Source organism: Rhinatrema bivittatum, chromosome 15 (assembly GCF_901001135.1).
Source record: "Rhinatrema bivittatum chromosome 15, aRhiBiv1.1, whole genome shotgun sequence".
Lineage (NCBI taxonomy): Eukaryota > Metazoa > Chordata > Amphibia > Gymnophiona > Rhinatrematidae > Rhinatrema > Rhinatrema bivittatum.
In genome coordinates this window covers 49,182,116-49,201,842 of record NC_042629.1, presented here as the reverse complement: position 1 = coordinate 49,201,842, position 19,727 = coordinate 49,182,116, and the positions used below count along the sequence as shown (strand labels likewise).

At 46.6% G+C, this 19,727-nt stretch overlaps 1 protein-coding gene across 1 annotated transcript; it reads right to left on the bottom strand.

The window, feature by feature from the left end:
• Window positions 1-407: 407 nt before the first annotated feature.
• TRIM45 (tripartite motif containing 45) lies at window positions 408-19,672 on the bottom strand. Its single transcript, XM_029578122.1, has 6 exons — window positions 18,600-19,672; window positions 16,247-16,980; window positions 14,979-15,108; window positions 13,755-13,869; window positions 1,874-2,000; window positions 408-956 (listed from the first exon to the last, which is right to left on the bottom strand). Exons 1-6 carry the CDS (start codon window positions 19,043-19,045, stop codon window positions 808-810), a joined length of 1,701 nt encoding a protein of 566 aa, XP_029433982.1. The 5' UTR covers window positions 19,046-19,672; the 3' UTR covers window positions 408-807.
• Window positions 19,673-19,727: the final 55 nt, after the last annotated feature.

The following is a 19,727-nucleotide window of genomic DNA, read 5'->3' as shown; positions in this document are numbered from 1 at the left end:
CCGTTAAAAGTTAAGACGTCAGAAAGGAGTCATACGGTTAACTTTGAGGCGAGTTTTCGCAGGGATTTAAGCCCTTTGAGATTACAACTGACTGCTTTTCCTCCAGCTCTCCCCCTGCAGGAAAAGGATGTTTGCGGGCGCGGTGAAGCGCACGGTGGGATTTCGTTCTGAACACGTTAGAACCGATAGTGGTGTGGGCGATTCCAGAGGCCCCAGGGTTTGCATCTAAAAGGAATCTAAAGTTAGAGGGAGGAGTTTGGGATTAAAGTGACATAGGACAATCTGGAAAACTGCCTGGCCGCCCCCCCCAATCCAGTATCGTATACTACATTGCAAAGGAAAAAATACAGCGCAGCTGCCTCTCCTCTACAATACATATTGAAAAACTCATTACAGAGCCGTAAAAGCCTCAGGCTAAATAACATTTAAATCAAGCTTGGTAAAATCAACAGGTTTACAGGTGCTGGGAATTGTGTGTTACAGGAGTGGCATGTGCACAGAGCTTGCTCCAAAACTGCGCTGCCCGTGTTTAACCTTACACAGCTGCGATGCAGAGAAGCTGCAACAGTTCCATGCACAGTAAATGTCAATAATTGCATTTCTTTTTTTTAACACACACAAGACACATTGATCCAGGTCGTCTTTGTATGGAAACTGGAGTCCCAAGTTGTAGCAGAATCACAGATTCGGAGGTGGTAAAGCTCTTGCAGTGTGTGTCTCGTATTCATACCCATCTGGTGTTGCCACGATGGGGAGGGGGAGCCCTGAGGGCGTGCGCAGTCTTGCATCTCTTCTCTCGCAGAGGCCTCAGAGGGCCACCGTCCTCAGCAGACTGTGGGGCGCGCTAAGTTCGAGAGGGCCAGAGCACTCCGAGTTTTCGGAAGCCCGGCCGCAGCAGGACCAGTGGGGATGTCCTGGGTGACCCTTGTGCCCGTGACCACAACCTTGGAACCCACCTAAAAAACAAAAAAAGAAAATATTAATCACAAGGCAAACCTCAGCAGCGGTCACAAAGCAGTGGCTCGACTCCCAGCCCTTAAAGAGTAACTTTTCAGTAACTGTATCTCGGGAAGAGCATGAAAGCGGTCCATGTTAGTTTATTTTCGTTTCCCCTTGCTCCTGAGTTTAATAAGTGCAACTCTGTCTGCACTGGTGCCGTACAGGACGATCTGCTTTGGATTTTTTTGGCTGTGCGGTGAGGGTACAGAAAAGTTAGACCCTATGCGGTTGCAGCTTCAGGAAGGGAAGGGGGGGGGGGGTCCCTCCTACCATTTCAAACTGTAAATAACAGGAGTTTGAGTGGAGCGCGTGGGTGAAACCGGAGCCCTGCCAGAAGGGAGGAAAAAAAAAGCTTCTTTTCTAGAAAGTGGACAGAGAGAAGCTCTTTTGTATGAATAAGTTGTTCTCCCATTTTTGTAGACCTGACTCTAGTGGCGACTGCTGAAGCCGGGCATGCACTATCCTCTACCCCTGGGAAGACAAATCATGTACATCGGAAGCAGGCAGAAAGTTTTGCAGAACTGGTTAAGAGCTGACGTTTTCTCGTATAACCCCTCTGCGGCTTTGCCTTTTTGGGAAACTGCGTGTACCTTCTGCCTAGGACACCAGCGAAGCCCGGCGTGAAGGCTTGGCAGCAGTTTAACCAAGGAGGAGGCAGAGACCACCTGCTTTACACTGATCTCCGTGCTGTGCTGGGCCCGTGCACCACTTCATCTGCCCGGTCTTGAACGGCGCACCCGGGCGTCGGGTCAGTCGGGACGAGGAGAAAAGCGCCGCAGGTGCCGAGCTTGATTTCTTTACTCGCTCTGTAATAAATGGGAGTGCCTGAAGTGCTGGTGAGCCTTCTGGCTGAGGGAGGGAGGCGAGCACGTACCTGGCATAGTCCCCCCGCAGCCGCAGCGGACATCTTTCTGCCCGCCGCTGGAACAGAAGGTGCAGCAGTGAAACACACCCTGATGCTTGCGCAATTTACTCTTCACGGTCAAGGTGAACGGGGAACCCTCCGGGAGGAGAAAGAAAAAAAAAAACACATTCAATTCACTGAAACAATCTATCGGTTAAATTCGGCCGTTTAACTTTTTACCCAGCGAGCACCGTTACGTTCTGGAAAAGAAGCTGGCGCAAAAGTAAATGGTGATAGCTTCCTGGCGCGGGCGGCAAGTGCTGCTTTTCCCCCGGGCTAAGCGGCATGGAAGCTATTGACCTTTTCAGATGTGACCTGGCTTGGCCACTGTTGGAAACAAGATACTGGGCTTGATGGACCCTCAGTCGGACCCAATATGTTCTTATTCTGTAAGGGTTCATACCCGGATCAGTCCAGACTCCTGGCATTATGCCTCCCTTCCAGCAGATGGCGACAAATTTGCACTGGCTTATAACCTGAAATATACATCACAAATAAAGGAATCTCATATTACATTAAAACATCATTATTTGTCTCATCAAACATTTAAAATATAAATTTATATTATCACATAAAGGATAAAGTGCATAATCACATATACCAAAATAAATACTAATCTATCTATTGTCATGCATAAGATAACAATACACATATCAGTACATATAAACAAAATAATCCACAGGACTTAGACATTCATCAAAACTATACATACAGAAGTGGCAGCAGGATCAGGACAGCCTATTAGAGTTGGATATTTATTTATTTAAGGCTTTTCTTTACTGACATTCGTCAGGGACATCATGCTAGTTTACATCAAACAAGGGAGAGGCTAAGAGGTGAAAGCAGTTACAATAAACAAGGAGCAGAGAAACTGGGAGTTGAGGAAGTAATATATGTAAAAGCAATGCAAATAGGCATAAATAAGGAGTTAAATTAAAAAAGAGAATATAACATGAAGTAATATGAGGGAACTATTTACAAATAATGAGACATTGTCTTACAAACGAATATCTGCGGCACTTGCGTGATTGAGAAGGGAGTTCGATAGTTTTGTGCAACTTAAGCTGAGGTAGGAAGGAGGGAGAAAGGGTGGGCAGAAGGTACTAGCTGGGGTATTGAAACATTGTAAAGGCATGTTTTGCTCCATTTCTGGAGGATACTCAGCAGAGGTGTTTTCGTGTTCGAGACGAAAGTACGAACACTACACTCACTTTGGATCTTCATTCAGTTAATTCAATGCTGAAAAAATTTCAATTAAAACGAAAACGTCATAAGTTGCATTTCAGGTATCGAGTATCTCTCAAGAACTGGTTTGTCAACTATTTTAGAGACTTCATTTTGTTGATCTAAGAGGGGAGTGTTCCCATTTAGATCGCGTATTACTACATCTTTTGGATTTGCTGTGTAATTGATACATTGGTTATAATATCCCCTGAAGAAGCCTCTCATAGGTGAAACAGAGAAGACACTTCTTTGTCAGAGTAAATATCTCATATGATTAGTTCATAATTTCATTTATTAAACCTTTTTCAACAGCATATCTGTTTGAACAGATTCTATCCCAGCTATATCTATTTGATACTGTACTTTGTTACATAACAAGTGTCTTATTCAAACTTTGTAACCAACATGAAGTCATTCTCTATCTATATTAGCTTCAATGTATATTAGGTTTATCATGGGATAGACTTAGTTTTTGGGTACTTGCCAGGTTCTTGTGGCCTGGATTGGCCACTGTTGGAACCAGGATGCTGGGCTTGATGGACCCTTGGTCTGACCCAGTATGGCATGTTCTTATGTTACTTCTGTATGTATCGTTTTGATGAATGTCAGTAAGTCCTGTGTATTTTTTTTGTTTATATGTACTGTTATGTATATTGTTATCTTATGCATGACATTAGATTAGTATTTATTTTGGTATATGTGATTATGCACTTTACTGTATCCTTTATGTGATATAATAGTATAAATACAGATGTTTAATTTATATTTTAATGTTTGAGACAATTAAAGAATGTTTTAATGTAATATGAGATTCCTTTATTTGTGATGTATATTCCGTGATTTTGGAATCCATTTTTTCCTACTCTGTGTATTTATAACCCGAAGTGCCACCTGCAGTCCCGCAGTATTTCTCTGTCTCCAGCAGATGGTACAGGTGCAATCCCTGCAGTCTAGAGGAAAAAAAGGGAAAATAAAATGAAAGATTCTTTGATTTACCCTCCCAGGAGTTTGCTAGGCCCTGATGGAGCTATCCCTCCTGGGGTTGAGGAGAACGAGCAAAGGGTTTGGGACCCTGGTCTGACTTGGTCTTTTGTCACCCGGGAGGGGGGGGGGTATAGCTGGTGGGGCCAATTCCCTCCCCCACCAGGTGAACAATTGGAGTCCGGCAGCTTTTCTGTCAGGGAAGTATCCTTGTTGTTGGCTTCTACCTTTTTTTTTTTTTTTTTTTTTTTTTTTTTAACTTTACTAAGACACAACAGAAGAGCGCCAAGGTTTCAGCAACCGGGAAGGCTGCATTGGATCTTGGCAGAGCTGCTACGAGGTGAGTTCTGGTGCGGCGGTGCCACGGCACAGTGGAGCTGGTTTTGCCATGTGGTCGGGCCTTGTTGTAGTTGGCGCGTCTCGTGGCTGTTGGCGCAGCATGTGAGTGCTTTGGATGGCGCGCAGCAGTGCGTGCTGCTCCTGTGGCAATGCATGCGTGCGATTTGTCCTGCGCTGGACTGTGCTTCCACTGCCTCTTAGGTGGAAAGAGTGGGTTGGGGCTGGCAGAGGCCGTGCCGGAGTGGAAGCACCGTTGAAGTCGTACACCCCTCCCCCGCCGAGTGCGGGGAAAGGCAGCCATGTTGTCTGGTGGCTTATAATCAATCAACAAGGGAAAACCAGGAGTCTAGCAGTGGCCCAGGAGGCTCAGATGTTGTTTCTTTGGGCGGAGCAGCTTCTAGCTATGCTAGCGGCATCTTACATTGCCAGGGTGGACAGCGTGCAAGCGGATTTTCTCATTCGCCAGAAGCTGGATCCCGGGCAATGGGAGCTGTCAGAGGAGGCAATGGCTCTGATATGTCACCGGTGGGGTACTCCCCCGCCTGCGTTTGATGGCATCACGGAAGAACGCCAAGACACCCCGGTTCTTCAGGCGCGGGGCAGAGATGCTCTAGTTCTACCTTGGCCCTGAGAGATTCTACTTTTACATGTTCCCTGCTTGGCCTCTGGGAAAGCTGATAAAACAGAGAACATCATGCCGGAGAAGCGTGGTGCCAGAGTGGCTAAGGCGCTCATGGGTCGAGGGACCTGGACAACTTGGTGGTGGGTGGTCCACTGCGACTCGCACGTTGCCGTAGCTGCTTCAGCGGGGTCCAACGTTTTCAGAGCGGGCAGATTGCTTCTGCCTCGCGGCTTGGCTTTTGAGGAGACGTTTGACAGAAAATGTTGCAGGCTAGAAAGACTTCCACTTCCTTGTCATATGTAAGGGGCTGGAAGGTCTTTGAGTCCTGGGGCATGGGTCAAGGAATAATCGCAACGCAGACCTCTTAACTCACATCTTGGCTTTTTGCAGAAAAGTTTGGTGAAAGTCTTGGCTTTTAACTCTCTTAAGGTTCAGGTTGTGGTGTTGGGCTGTCTGAGGCAAGGTGTATGGAGTGTCGTTGGCCGCTCACCCCGATGTTGTTCACTTCCTTTGAGGGGCAAAACATCGGTGGCATCCTGTGTGGAAAATATGTTCCTCATGGAGCGTCAGTCTAGTCCTTAGAGGGTTGTGTGTAGCTCTGAACCTTTCAAAAGAGCAAACGGCAAAGGATCTCACTTTGAAGATGATGTTTCTGAAGGATTTCAGAACTGCAAGCATTGTCGTGCAGAGAATCCTTGCTGAAGATCTTGGATTCTGGGATCGCTTTGAGACTGTGCCCTCTTTTCTCCTGAAGGTTATGTCAGCAGACCGTGGAACTTCCAGCCTTTCCAGATTTGGATGCGTCTACTCCGTATGCTAGAGACTTACGTTGTTTGGATATGAAGCGGGCTTTGTTCCTTTACCTCAGTCAGACACCCTGAAGTTATTGGTGACTATCTCTTTGTGCTATTGAGCGGTCCTAGGAAAGGGCAGAAGGCCTTTTCCTAGGACCGATAGCAAGCTGGCTGAAAGAGGCAATGAGCTCTGCATCTATCTGTAAGGGGCATCCGGTCCCAGAGGGATTGAGGGCCCTCTCAATTAGTCTCGGGCAACTTCTTGGGCTGAGAGTCAGCTGGTGTCGCCACGAGAAATTTGTCAGGCAGCTACCTGGAAGTCATTGCACGCTTTTGCCGGACATTATAGTTTGGCTGTCCAAGCCGCAGAGACCATGGGCTTTGAGAGTACTGAGTGGGACTCTCGCAGTCCCACCTTAATTAGGAAAGCTTAGGTATATCCCAGGAGTCTGGACTGATCTGGGTATGAATAGGAAAGGAAAATTGGTACTTTCCTGCTAATTTTCATTCCTGGAATACCACTGATCCGTCCCGAGTCCCACCCTGGTTGCGGGGGGAGAGTCCGCTCGTATTTCTGTCATGGTTCTATTGTATAGAGGCTGCAGAGCTGCTTAGGATTTCAAGTGTGTACTCCTAGTTTGAAGTTATAAAGAGAAGAGAATTATTTACAAAGAGTTTTTCAAGTTGGGGTTTTTAGCCTTTTTTTTTTTTGTTCCCCTTGCTCGTTTGTGGGCATCGGTGGTATTTTCGATGTGGGAAATATGCGCTTGCCAGCAAGCCATTTCATCAGGGTTAAACACTAACTTCCCTTCTCCCTGACATTTGCCTGAATAAAAGCATCACTTGTGCTTAAGTCTCTGCCTAGGAGAGGATACCTGACTTCATGTATTTCTCTGGCTTATAATTAATCCTGTTAGCCTGAAAGAAGGGCTGGGTGTTCCCTAGTCAGAGGCAGGACAAAGTCAGGAGGTATAGATTTCAGCAGCCAATGATATGATCCGTGCACACCCCCTGAGCCAAAGCCAATGGTGTAATGACTCTTCTGTTGCTATGGGAAAGTAGCCAATCATGTAATGACACATCATCTGCCTTTGTATGAATGTACAATAAAAGGAAGAGGCTCGGGAGGTCAAACCCTCTTTGCCCTCTTTGCCTTCCCTCCTCCTGCCTGCGATGAAAGCTCTTCATTACTCCTACATGTGGTGACCCGCGCCGTGATGCTCCCTGCTCACTCGGCTGGAACAGCCTAGGTAGCTACCATAGCAGCAGAATTTTGCTCCCTAATCGTAAGTAATTTTTCAGCAAATCTGCTCCCAACAATCGTGAGTATGGGGGGAAATCTGTCAGCTAAGCAGACGTGTCATGCAAGAAAGCTGCAGAAAATAATCAAGAATCATTATTTTGTCACCAGGGGGGAAATAGCGCAAGTCAGAATAGGGGATTTAGAAGAATTGATAAGTGAAATAGCTTGCCGCTGCCCATGGTATTCAATAGAGGCTGGAACTCTGAATATCCAGGACTGGATTTTAATAGGCAATAGTCTTCATACAGCTCCAAGAGCTCCCATCAAGCAATTATTAATTTGGCAAAAATGTACAGAAGCCATCGAATGCAAAGAAAAAAAAGGTTTAAAAACAGCAGTTTCAAACCATGTGCTTTTAGAAGCAGGCAGACATACCCTTCCCCCATCTTCTCAGTCTTCCTCAGAGACAGCAAATTCTTTGTATCCTCAACTACCCACACCCAAACCAATTCACACCTTCCCCATTTCTTCAGAAAAGCAACCCTTGAGAACAATAGAGCCACCACCTGGCCTGGGTGGGGTGATTAGCATTGAATTTCAGCAGAAACTGCAGAAAGAAAACCTTACAGAAACAGAATTATTAGAAGGACTTCAAGCCTTCCCCATCTCAGAAAAGAACCATGAACAAAGGGGGACAGAAAATGAAATAGAACATCTGGGGACACACACTCACATGGCTCCTGTGGCTTCCTCTGCATCCACCTCAGAGAAAAGACCCCAGGAAATAGAAAACACTGAGGTCAGAAAAACTAGCTTTCCTCCATCTTGCCTGCAAGCCCTTCCCCCACCAACCACCATGGGATTTCACCTAGAACATGGAAATCTCACAAGAGAGGAATTATTGAAAGGGATTCAAGTCCTTCCCATTACAGAAAGAAACAAAGAACTAGGTGTGGCAGCAATAGAGTTGAGTGCCATGTGCAGTGACTATGCCCCCAGGTCTTCAAAGAAGACCTTGGGCCTGTTTTACAAGCAAAGAAAATATCATTATGAAAAAAAGGATTTAATTAGACTCCTGCGTTACAAGCAAAGAAAATATCACTATGAAAAAATTGATTTAATTATACACTTCAATGACCTCTTGCAGACCAGATTAGGCAAAGTAACTGTGCAGACAGTACAAAATTGGAAAAAATGGTTTCTATTAGTATTTTAATTCAGTTACAAAAAATCTGCATACTCTGAGAGTATTTCCCCCACACAAAGTGTATGCAGAGCTTATGTTAAAAACTGTACTGAGATTTGAATAATATTCTGTGTAAATTACATGTGAAAGTTTCCCTTTTGCAAAGTTTATTTGGCTCACATTTAAAAATGACTCCATTTCTCTGAGATTTTAGTTTATAAGCAATTGCTTGAATTGCCAGCGCTCAGATTCTTATTGCAATTTTCTCTACAGGAGAAAAATAGTATCTGTCTGCAAAGAATCAGCAAATCCTGGGCCAGCCATTGTCTGTGGTCATTTGTTAAACAAAGCTATCTTTAAGTTTCTATTGACTGAAGGATTAACTCCTTGGGTGTAGTTCTTTTCTTTTGAGAAACACTGCTCCTCCCCCCCTTTTTCTGTAACTCTTGCTAGCCACTCATGGGGGAGGGAGGGAGAACTTTTGAAAAGAAAGAAAAAAACCTGGACTTAGTACTGCAGTTTCTCTCTCTAGTTTCTATATTTGTTATAACTAATACTTTTCTTTAACTGTGCTTGCAGCTTTCAAAGGGGGGCACGAGACAGTTCAGATATCCTGCTGATCCAAATCTTTTCCCTCAACCTTCAATGCATTACTACACTAGCCCTTCATCTGTTATTAATCCTTTTAATACTTTCAAACTTTAGCATGCAGCAGACAGAGCTGAGCAAACAGCGTGTTTAATTTCCTATTCTAATAATTATAAGAAGAAATTCTATTCTGATACTCCACATTGAATTTAAGCTCAGAGTATTATTGATTGCAACCTGGAACAATAGTTGCAATCTATAAAGTAATGATGGGGTCTCCACTAGGAGGCGCTATGTTATTCTACAAGTATATTATATTATTGTTTTAATAATTCTGTTGTATAATAGTTTTTATTTTTCAGGCCTACAGACCTTCTGTATTAAGGACACTTCAGTTTTATTTTCTTTTTCACAAAACTTTTACAGAATTCTGAACCTTAAAATTTTTACTGACAGAGGTTGCTACATCTAAAGCAATCCCTCACAAGCCTTTTCTTGCAAATCCAAATTGATTTTATTAAATTGAATCATAGAATTGATTTCTTCAAGGTTAAAAAAGTAAGAATTTCACTTTTATCCTTACCTTAGTAATTTTTTGCTGTATGCCAGTTTTTAATATTTTCCAGATTTACAGCCTTCCTGCCATGAAGAGATGTGAAGATGGACACTTTGCAGTTTATTTTAACATTTTCAAACATTTTTCTAACACCTTTTGACTTTTGATTTTTGATCCTTGATCTAATTTTGTTTTTGATAACTTTTTGATAAGATTTTTAGCTCATATTATGTGTTATCTGTAGTCTGTCTTGATGCCAAGAAGACTATGAATGAATATGGATGAATGTGTCAGTTTTGTGTAAATTAATATTTGCAAGATGAATGAATATATGTCAGTCTTGTGTAACATATGTTTAATGTAATGTCTAATATACTTGTCATTTGATTCTGCTTACTGCAAATGACTTTTCCTTTAAATGATTAATTTACATTTATTGCTATTTTACTGAATGAAAATTGATCACTGCATAAAAAATTCTTGATAATGGGCCTACCCTATGTTCTGAAAACTAAAAATGGCTCTGCTTACTGCAGCCATTCCTTTGCATGAATTTTGTTAATTGAATATTAAATACTTATTTGGCATCCCCTACAACACCACAGGGCAAGCCATTGTGGAGAGAGCAAATCATACCCTTAAGAGCTCTGGACCAAACAAAAAGAAAAAAGGGGGATTGCCCCTGGATTTTCCCCTAAACAGGATTGGCTGAACAAAGTATTGTTTTAAATCACTTAAAATAAATTTAAGACCACAGCCATGAGTAATCATTATGGGACTAGGGTTAGTCACCCACAGCCATCAGTTTTGTATAGAATATTTAATGTCTGGTATGGTCCCGTTCCCTTAAAATGGGGAACGAGGATATGTTTCTCTGCTTGCTTCCACAGGTATCAAGCCGTGGAAAGATGGAAAGGTGTCCAGATCTACAGGACCCGATCCCCAACTTCTCCCTGAGCCTCCACAGCCCTCAGAAGGACGGAGATCGGACTCCTTGCAAAAAGCAGCACCACATGACCTGGGGACAGATCAAGGCCCTATCCAACCAATCTGCACAACTCTTAGAACAGCAAGGCCTTGAGAAAACTCCAGAGAACTTATTAGCCGCTTTTTCTTGCCTGAATGCCAACTCATTAACAATTGTGTTCTGCATCCTCCTCCTTTGCCTTATTTCTCCAGCTATGGCGATTTCAGAACAAGGACTCTGACAGAACAACATGTACATCCTCTGCACAGAACTTTTCACACCTGTTGAATCGAACAGACTGTTGGATCTGCACACATATGCCAACCCAAGCCTGCGGAGAACTACTGATACATGCTGTACCATTTAACCTTACAGTATGGACTAATTATCCTTTACAGAGAGGTTTTCATTACTTCTCCAGTGGTAATACCATACTACACATTGGTAGCTGTATTCAAGAGACTGCCGCTCTTTGTTGGGACTATGATACAGGGGATGGGAAAGGGATTCAGGTGGGAAATATCCATATTGTAACCGAACATTTGTATTAATCACTGAACACTTGCATAGTTATACCATATATGTATGCAATTGGCAGATTTCAGGATGTGCAGTGGGAGACCCAAGCAGGTACAGAAAGTATAGAGGGGATGAAAGATTTACCTTTTGTAGTTATATAGCCCAAATGATAACCAATGACATGTCCACTAATCTGTTAGGAAACATATGGATGTTATGTGGGCGTAGAGCATATATGTACATTTCCCCAAGATGGAGAGACAGATGCACTTTAGGCTACATCCTTCCCTCATACTATGCAGTCATAAAAATTTACCCAAAGCAAGGCTCCGTAACAAAAGGGAGGCGATAAATAATCCCATAGAAAAGTATACAGAAACTCAGATAGCTAGAAGCCTGTTTCCTCCAATGGGAACAGCTATGAATTACAGAGACTTACACATCCTAGCTAACTGGACGACTGCCATATTTAATCAGACAGTCCATGCATTAAAACTACTCACAACAGAAGTCTCTCAGATTAGAGAAGTAGCATTACAGAACAGCTATACCTTAGAAGCTATTTTAGCCTTAAAGGATGGTGTTTGTGCATTAATTGGATCTCATTGCTGTGTGTACATATCAGACTATAAAGCAAACCTCACACATACCACAGAGCAGATAGAAACCATGGTTGCTGATGCACCACTTTCAGACAGAATACCAACTTCTCCATGGGACTGGCTATGGTCCTGACTCCCTGATATTTCTGGTCTCAAAAGGGGTGATTTCTTATTATAATTACTGTAATTATCTTAATTATTTGCCTGTGATGCTGTATTCAGTGCATACCCAACCTCATATCCATACTGAAACCTTGCTCTCAGCCCGAATACAAAGATGTCTTGTAAGATGCCTAATAGGGAATCCGGAGCCCTGCAGAGTTGGCACACCACCTGCACCTGCTCTGGGTGATATGGAGATTCAGAAGCTCATCGGCAGCTGGCACACCACGCCGAATCAGCTTTCTTCTCTCCATAATCCCTCTTCCCCTATTTCCAGCCCATACCAAGACATAACAGATTTCAGTAAGGGTCTAAAGCTTTACTGAGCTGCCCTAAACAAAAACAAAAAGGGTGAGATGTGGGAAATATGCGCTTGCCAGCAAGCCATTTCATCAGGGTTAAACACTAACTTCCCTTCTCCCTGACATTTGCCTGAATAAAAGCATCACTTGTGCTTAAGTCTCTGCCTAGGAGAGGATACCTGACTTCATGTATTTCTCTGGCTTATAATTAATCCTGTTAGCCTGAAAGAAGGGCTGGGTGTTCCCTAGTCAGAGGCAGGACAAAGTCAGGAGGTATAGATTTCAGCAGCCAATGATATGATCCGTGCACACCCCCTGAGCCAAAGCCAATGGTGTAATGACTCTTCTGTTGCTATGGGAAAGTAGCCAATCATGTAATGACACATCATCTGCCTTTGTATGAATGTACAATAAAAGGAAGAGGCTCGGGAGGTCAAACCCTCTTTGCCCTCTTTGCCTTCCCTCCTCCTGCCTGCGATGAAAGCTCTTCATTACTCCTACACCTTTTTTTTTTTTGTTCCCCTTGCTCGTTTGTGGGCATCGGTGGTATTTTCATAAGGATCGGTATGAGACACATCTTGGCTGGGATTCAAGTCACTCCTGAGGGACTGCAGGGGGTACTATGGGTTATTTGCCAGTGCAACATTCTCTGTCTCCATCTGTTGGAAGGGAGGCCTAATACCAGGAGTCTGGACTGATCTGTGGTATTCCAGGAATGAAAATTAGCAGGTAAGAACCAATTTTCCTATATGTTCTTGTGCTGTAAGGGAAAATGTAAATAAATGTTGAATTTATTTTTTTTTAAAGCATGGGCCAATCAATGTTGTGTTTCCTTTCCATACTTTGCTTCTCATTCCCCTTTCTGGCACTAGTGGGGAATACCTTCCTGAACTATTACTCCGTTCTCCATCCTCCATGAAGGGAGAGGCAAGGAGCTTCTGTCCATCTGGAAACAGTGTGGTGTGAGCCCAGCAGGGAGCCAACATCGTTGGGTCCCCAATGCTACCCTGAGAATTAAACCTGTTTTCAAAAACAGAGACTGTGATGAAAAGGCTTGAGCTTTTGTGAGCTTGAATGAGAAAGCAGGGAGGCTACTTCCAGCTTTGAAAGAATTTGGATGGAGACAGCAAACTGTCTGGAAGAAGGTGTGTGTATATATACTACCCCCTAATTCCACCCATCCTCAGCTTCCCTAGCGCGAGGGCAACGCGGAGCAGCTGCAACACTGCCAGGCCTTAAGCATTTCTGCTCCTGCTGGTTCTTCAAACCCCTACCAATTTTATTATTTTATATTCTGCCCTCCCTCCCCCCCCACTTCACCATGGATTGTATTCTGGTACTGCAGGTATTTCCCTGTCGGCAGGGGGCTCACAGTCTAAGTGTACCTCCGGCACAGGAGGGTAAATAACTTACCCAAGGAGCGGCAGTGGGCTTTGAGCCTTGGTTTAACTGCGCTAACCACTCTGTTACTCCTCCAACACCGAGGGTTTCAAACCTGTGCTTGAGATTGGTAAAGGGAGAGAGATTTTTGACTGGTGATGCTTGGTACCCTACTGCATTTTAACGAGGCTTCCACTGGTTTTTAGCTTGTTCCTGGGTGCTTTCCACTGCTTTATCTCTAAACTTAATGGCAATGTAGGACTGCTGTCGCTGCTCTCTGTTTACAGGTGACTGGGCCTCAGCAGGATAAATCCCACAGAAAGAATGGGAGGGTGACAGTGGTAAGCTTTGGAAAGAGGTACAGTGCCAGTAAAGCTCTGCCTCACCTGCACGTGCTGCCCTTTAATGCACACCCACACGCTATAGGGGCCAGGCTCCAGCGGGGTGAAGGAAACGTGATAACTTCCATCAGATCTGTCCCAAACTCTTGGCTCAATTCCACTACAGAAAAATAAAAGTAAAACTTAATTAAAAAAAAAAAAAAAAAGTTAACCCTATCCCTGCAAAGTGAAATAAAAAGAGGCTACCAATAAGTAATTTTAAGCTATTTGTCTTAACAAAAAAAAAAAAAATTATATATATATATCTCTCAACCAGAATGAGCAGAGGCTGCTGTCACAGTGGTTATCCACCTCCAAAGATTTCCTGTTTTACTTTCAGGCCGATTCAGTAAAGTCCGCGGGAGAGCGGACGAACGCCCGCTCTCCCGGCGCGCACCGGCCACTTGCCAGTGCGCGCGATTCAGTATTCAAATTAGGTGGTGCGGTAGAAACAGGGAAAAGGAGGCGCTAGGGACACTAGCGCAGCCATAGCGCCTCCTTTTAGCCCGGAGCGGCGGCTGTCAGCGGGTTTGACAGCCGACGCTCAACTTTGCTGGTGTCGGTTCTCAAGCCCGCTGACAGCCATGGGCTCGGAAACCGGACGCCGGCAAAATTGAGCATCCGGTTTTCGGCCCAACAGCCACAGGCCCATTTTAAATTTTTTTTTTCTTTTTTTTACCCTTCGGGACCTCCAACTTAATATCGCCATGATATTAAGTCGGAGGGTGCACAGAAAAGCAGTTTTTACTGCTTTTCTGTGCACTTTCCCGGTGCCGGCAGAAACTAGCGCCAACCTTTGGGTAGGCACTAATTTCTTAGAGTAAAATGTGCAGCTTGGCTGCACATTTTACTTACTGTATCCCGCGTGCATACCTAATAGGGCCATCAACATGCATTTGCATGTTGAGGGTGCTATTAGATGCCGCAGATTGGATGCACGTTTTCCTCCTCTTACTAAATAAGGGGTAAGGGAAAACGCGCGTCCAAGAGCAGGCTAACGGTGTGCTCCGTCGGAGTGCACTGTACTGTATCGGCCTGTTTAAATGGGAAGATTAAAAGAAAGAATTACTTTCCTACAGTTGTACTTTTGCACAAGGCTCCTGTGTTCTTCCATGAGCTGCTCTATGCACACTGGCAATAGGCAGGGGTAGATTTCATCCCTACCCCTTATGGCCAATACAAGTGCAGCGTCTGAAGGGTTAATTCATGTAGTCAGAAGAAATGACCTACCAGCCCTTCTTGTCCTTGTGGGCAATCCTGATCCAGAGTTGCTCGCCACCCCGTCCCACCTGCTCTCCCATGCTGTTCTTACACAGCAAGATGAAAGCGGCCGCTCTCCCCGCTCGCAGCGTGTGGAAACCTTAAAAGGAGGCAAGAGCGGAGAGAACATGTGGCTTAGCTTGAATCGAGTGTTTCAGAGAAAGATGAGAACAAAAGGGTGACAGCAGGAGCGCCAGAGATTTCTGGAACAAGCATTGATAGCAGGAGGGCAAGCCATGGCACAGTTTGCAGAAACCTGTTGTGATTGGCACAGTGGTGTAACGGTGTGGAAAGATTTACATAATTCGACCTGCAAGAAAAAAAGCCATGCTTTTTGTCTGGGTCTTCATCTTCTGATGCCAGAGGAGACCTCCTCTTGGGAACTCTAAGCTAAGAGTACCTACTGCTGTCCTGTTTAGGTGAAAGTGAATGCATGGTATATGTGCACAGCTACAAGCCCTTCCTGGTCACATCTGCTCTGTTCCATATAAAATTTATTTTACAGCTGTCTGGCTACTGATGAGGGAAAATAGATTGCTGCCCCCACCCCCCTTTTATGTGTATCTGTACAGTGCTGTGTATGGTTACCAGCGCTTTCAAAATGGTAAGAGACTATTTGTCTGCTTGTTGTAATGACTAGACTATGAGCAGCTGCCTGCAGCGCAATGGCAGCTATCAGAGAAACTTTAGGTAGAGGGTTTGACAGGGAAGTCATGGATCCCTAAACCTTAACACCAGATGCCTGAGATTCAGAAAAGCAAGACATTTGTTCATTATAAAAATAATTGCATCAGTCCCCACATGCTTACTGCTGACATGGAATGAAAGCAGGGGGGGGGGGGGGGGGAGCTGTTTGGAACCCACAGCTGGAACAAGCCAGCAGAGGACAGCACAAACCGACGGCCGGAGCTGGGTGTGGGGAAGGCAGCCGGACCGCCAACACGCACTGCTGAATCCGGGTGCAGAGCAGGGGCTGGGAGGGGGAGATAGGAGTGTGATTGGAATTACTTGTGCAGTACAACCAGCCCTGCCATCAGTAAAATGCAGGCAAAAAATACTTTAAAAAAGTACAGAAAGAAAATAGCACTGAGAAAAGAATGAGATTGGTTCCTAACTTCTCAAAATATTCCCAGCGCTGGGGTCTGGATTTATCCAGATGGGGCCTATAGAGTGTTAGCCACTGGCTCTCTGCATCTAACCCTTTCGGTATGGTTATTACATCAGGATCTTCTCCATACCTTCTCCCTGTATGACACACTTGGTGGGATCCACAGTTTTGGTGACTATCGTCCCAAACATCTCGTAGCCATGGCACTGGCCAGCCTTCTCCTGGGGCCAAAAGCTGATCCCATCATCGGTGGCCGCGTGAACGCTGTAGTCCACCTCATTCAGTCTCCTCAGCTGCCTGACCACCACCCCTTTGGTGATGAGGATCTCCAGATCGGAGCCGCTGGTCAGCAGGTGCTCTGTGAACTCCACCCCTGTCCGCATGTCCGCCAGCAGCTGCTGCAGCTGCACCTTCTGCAGGTGCAGGGCGCTCTCCTTCTGCCGCTTCAGCTCCTCCAAGCGCTGCAGGAGCCGGTCGCGGTGCTCCTCCACCGCCCTGACGTAGCCGGCTGCAAATCTTTCGATCTCTGCCCCCACGCTCTTCACGCGCTCCCCGACCGCGCGGCCCACCCCTTCGATGTCCCGCAGGGCCCCCTCCAGCGCCCCCAGGTGGGGCTGCGTGCATTTGAGGAGCTCTCTCACGTAGTCCCCGTGTTGGTGGACGACGTTGCTGGTGAAGTCGTAGGCGTGCTCGCGGTGCTCACCCACCACACAGTCGCGGCACACGGGGCGGTCGCACACCTCACAGAACAGCCGAAGTTCCTCCGAGGGGTGCGTGGAGCACTGGATGGGCTTGGCTATCCTGCTGCATCCTTTCAGGTCCTTCAGCGCTAGCACTGCATGGCTAGCGGTTTTCTTCTGCCTCCTAAAACGAAGCATGCGTGTTTAAGAAAACACAAAAACCATGTTGATGAAGTCATTCCTACCCCCCCCCCCCAATCAATAGAAACTGCCCTTCCCTTTCAGGAAGACAATGCATCTGTGCTATCCTCAGGCCAGTCCCTTTGTTTCCACCCCTGCTGATTCCTTCTGCAAAGCTTTGACTGGCTCTTCTGGTTAGTATAGCGCCCATGGCTAGATCAGGGTGGGGCACAATCCCAAGTCACAAAAAATCTTAGGTGGTTTCGATACTAGAGCCTCACGAGGTCTGGCTTTCAGGTACACATTTGGGACTCATGGAGGGCGGGTGGGGAAAGGGGCAAGAGGTGGTGGGGGAAGTAGGGAGCTGGTGCCGGATTGCATATGGGAATTTATATGCCCCCCCCCCCCCCCCCCAAACAGCACAATCTCAAGGGGCTAGTTTCTAGGGATGTGAATCGTTTTAGGACGATTAAAATTATCGTCCGATAATTTTAATATCGTCTTAAACCGTTATGGAACACAATACAATACAGATTCTAACGATTTATCGTTATAAATCGTTAGAATCGTGAGCCGGCACACTAAAACCCCCTAAAACCCACCCCCGACCCTTTAAATTAAATCCCCCACCCTCCCGAACCCCCCCCCAAATAACTTAAATAACCTGCGGGTCCAGCGGCGGTCCGGAACGGCAGCGGTCCGGAACGGGCTCCTGCTCCTGCATCTTGTCGTCTTCGGCCGGCGCCATTTTCCAAAATGGCGCCGAAAAATGGCGGCGGCCATAGACGAAAAAGATTGGACGGCAGGAGGTCCTTCCGGACCCCCGCTGGACTTTTGGCAAGTCTCGTGGGGGTCAGGAGGCCCCCCACAAGCTGGCCAAAAGTTCCTGGAGGTCCAGCGGGGGTCAGGGAGCGATTTCCCGCCGTGAATCGTTTTCGTACGGAAAATGGCGCCGGCAGGAGATCGACTGCAGGAGGTCGTTCAGCGAGGCGCCGGAACCCTCGCTGAACGACCTCCTGCAGTCGATCTCCTGCCGGCGCCATTTTCCGTACGAAAACGATTCGCGGCGGGAAATCGCTCCCTGACCCCCGCTGGACCTCCAGGAACTTTTGGCCAGCTTGTGGGGGGCCTCCTGACCCCCACGAGACTTGCCAAAAGTCCAGCGGGGGTCCGGAAGGACCTCCTGCCGTCCAATCTTTTTCGTCTATGGGCGCCGCCATTTTTCGGCGCCATTTTGGAAAATGGCGCCGGCCGAAGACGACAAGATGCAGGAGCAGGAGCCCGTTCCGGACCGCTGCCGTTCCGGACCGCCGCTGGACCCGCAGGTTATTTAAGTTATTTGGGGGTGGGGGATTTAATTTAAAGGGTCGGGGGTGGGTTTTAGGGGGTTTTAATGTGCCGGTTTTTCGATTTTTTGATTTTTCGCTTTTTTAACGATTTTCACGATTTTTCACGATATTTTACCCCCCCAAACGGCAACAATACGATTCCCTCCCCCTCCCAGCCGAAATCGATCGTTAAGACGATCGAGGACACGATTCACATCCCTTCTTGAACTGAGTCTACTCTTCGAGGTTAGCAGGGCTCTCGCTTCGCGGGGGGGGGGGGGGGGGGCACCCTTACCTGTGCGCCTGGCAGCAGAATTCACAGAGGTTGGCTCGGCAGGTGTTACACCTCCTCTCGGCTTTGCCCTCGTTGCACAGGTCGCACAGCAGACCCAGGCCTTCTTTCTTCAGCCTCTCCAGCAGCACCTCGTTCGCTGCCAGGTGGTCTGTGGTCAAGGTTTCAACGCCCCCTGGGGGCAGATGGACCTCCGAATCACAGACGGGGCACAGGAGGCTCAGCGGGGGCTGATCCGGCAACCAGGAGCTGGAGTCTGCTGGCCCCCCTCCCCGGAAACCCAGCACCGAAAAGGGTTCCAGCTGCCGGAGGCAGGCGGCACAGAAGGTGTGCAGGCAGGGCAGGATCCTGGGCTCCGTGAACAGCTCTTTACAGAGGGGGCACCTGGTCCTGCTGGGCAGAGGCTCAGCCCCTGAACAGTCCTGCAGCCATTTCAGATGCTCTGACATCTTCCAAAATCAGGCTCTCCAGATCTTCCCTTTCAGCCCCTCCCTCTACTCTTTCAGCATGATAAAGCTATTCTTTATTTAAGCTACACACACACACATAAAATATAGAGAATTAGTATTGCGACCCCCATTCCCTTGAAAGGTTCCTTACTTCGGCTTCTCTTGAGATAGATCTTGCCTTAAATTCAGATTTTAAGGGTCGGGGGGGGGGGGGGGGGAAAGTCTTGAAGCCTTCCCTCCCTGGACTTCCTTAAGTAATTCCGAGAAACATTTTTGGCATGCGAGGTCATCCTGCACTCAAAAGAAAAATAGTTTGCTGAAAAGCAAAAGTCAATTTTGTTGCTTTAAAGCCCTGGAGTTTAAAAATCAGTTTGTGCGGACCTCCCTTCCGCAGCCTGCGCACTGTCAGCGAGATTGGAACCCTAGAGCCCCGCGGGCGAGCAGCGTCGGACACTGCCCCGGGACCCCCATTGTGACGCAATAATGCCCCGACGGGAGCCCAGCCTAAAAGCGCAACTTTGCCCAACTTTCAGCCCCCGAGGCTACTTTGGGATAGAACGGGCTTCCGCTGGAGGAGCGGGGTCGCCGACCAATCCCAGAGCTGCCCTGCTGATTTTCCACCAATGGCGAAGCGGAAGAGGTGGGACCCTCCGAGAAAGAGGGATCGAGGCCGCCTGTGGCT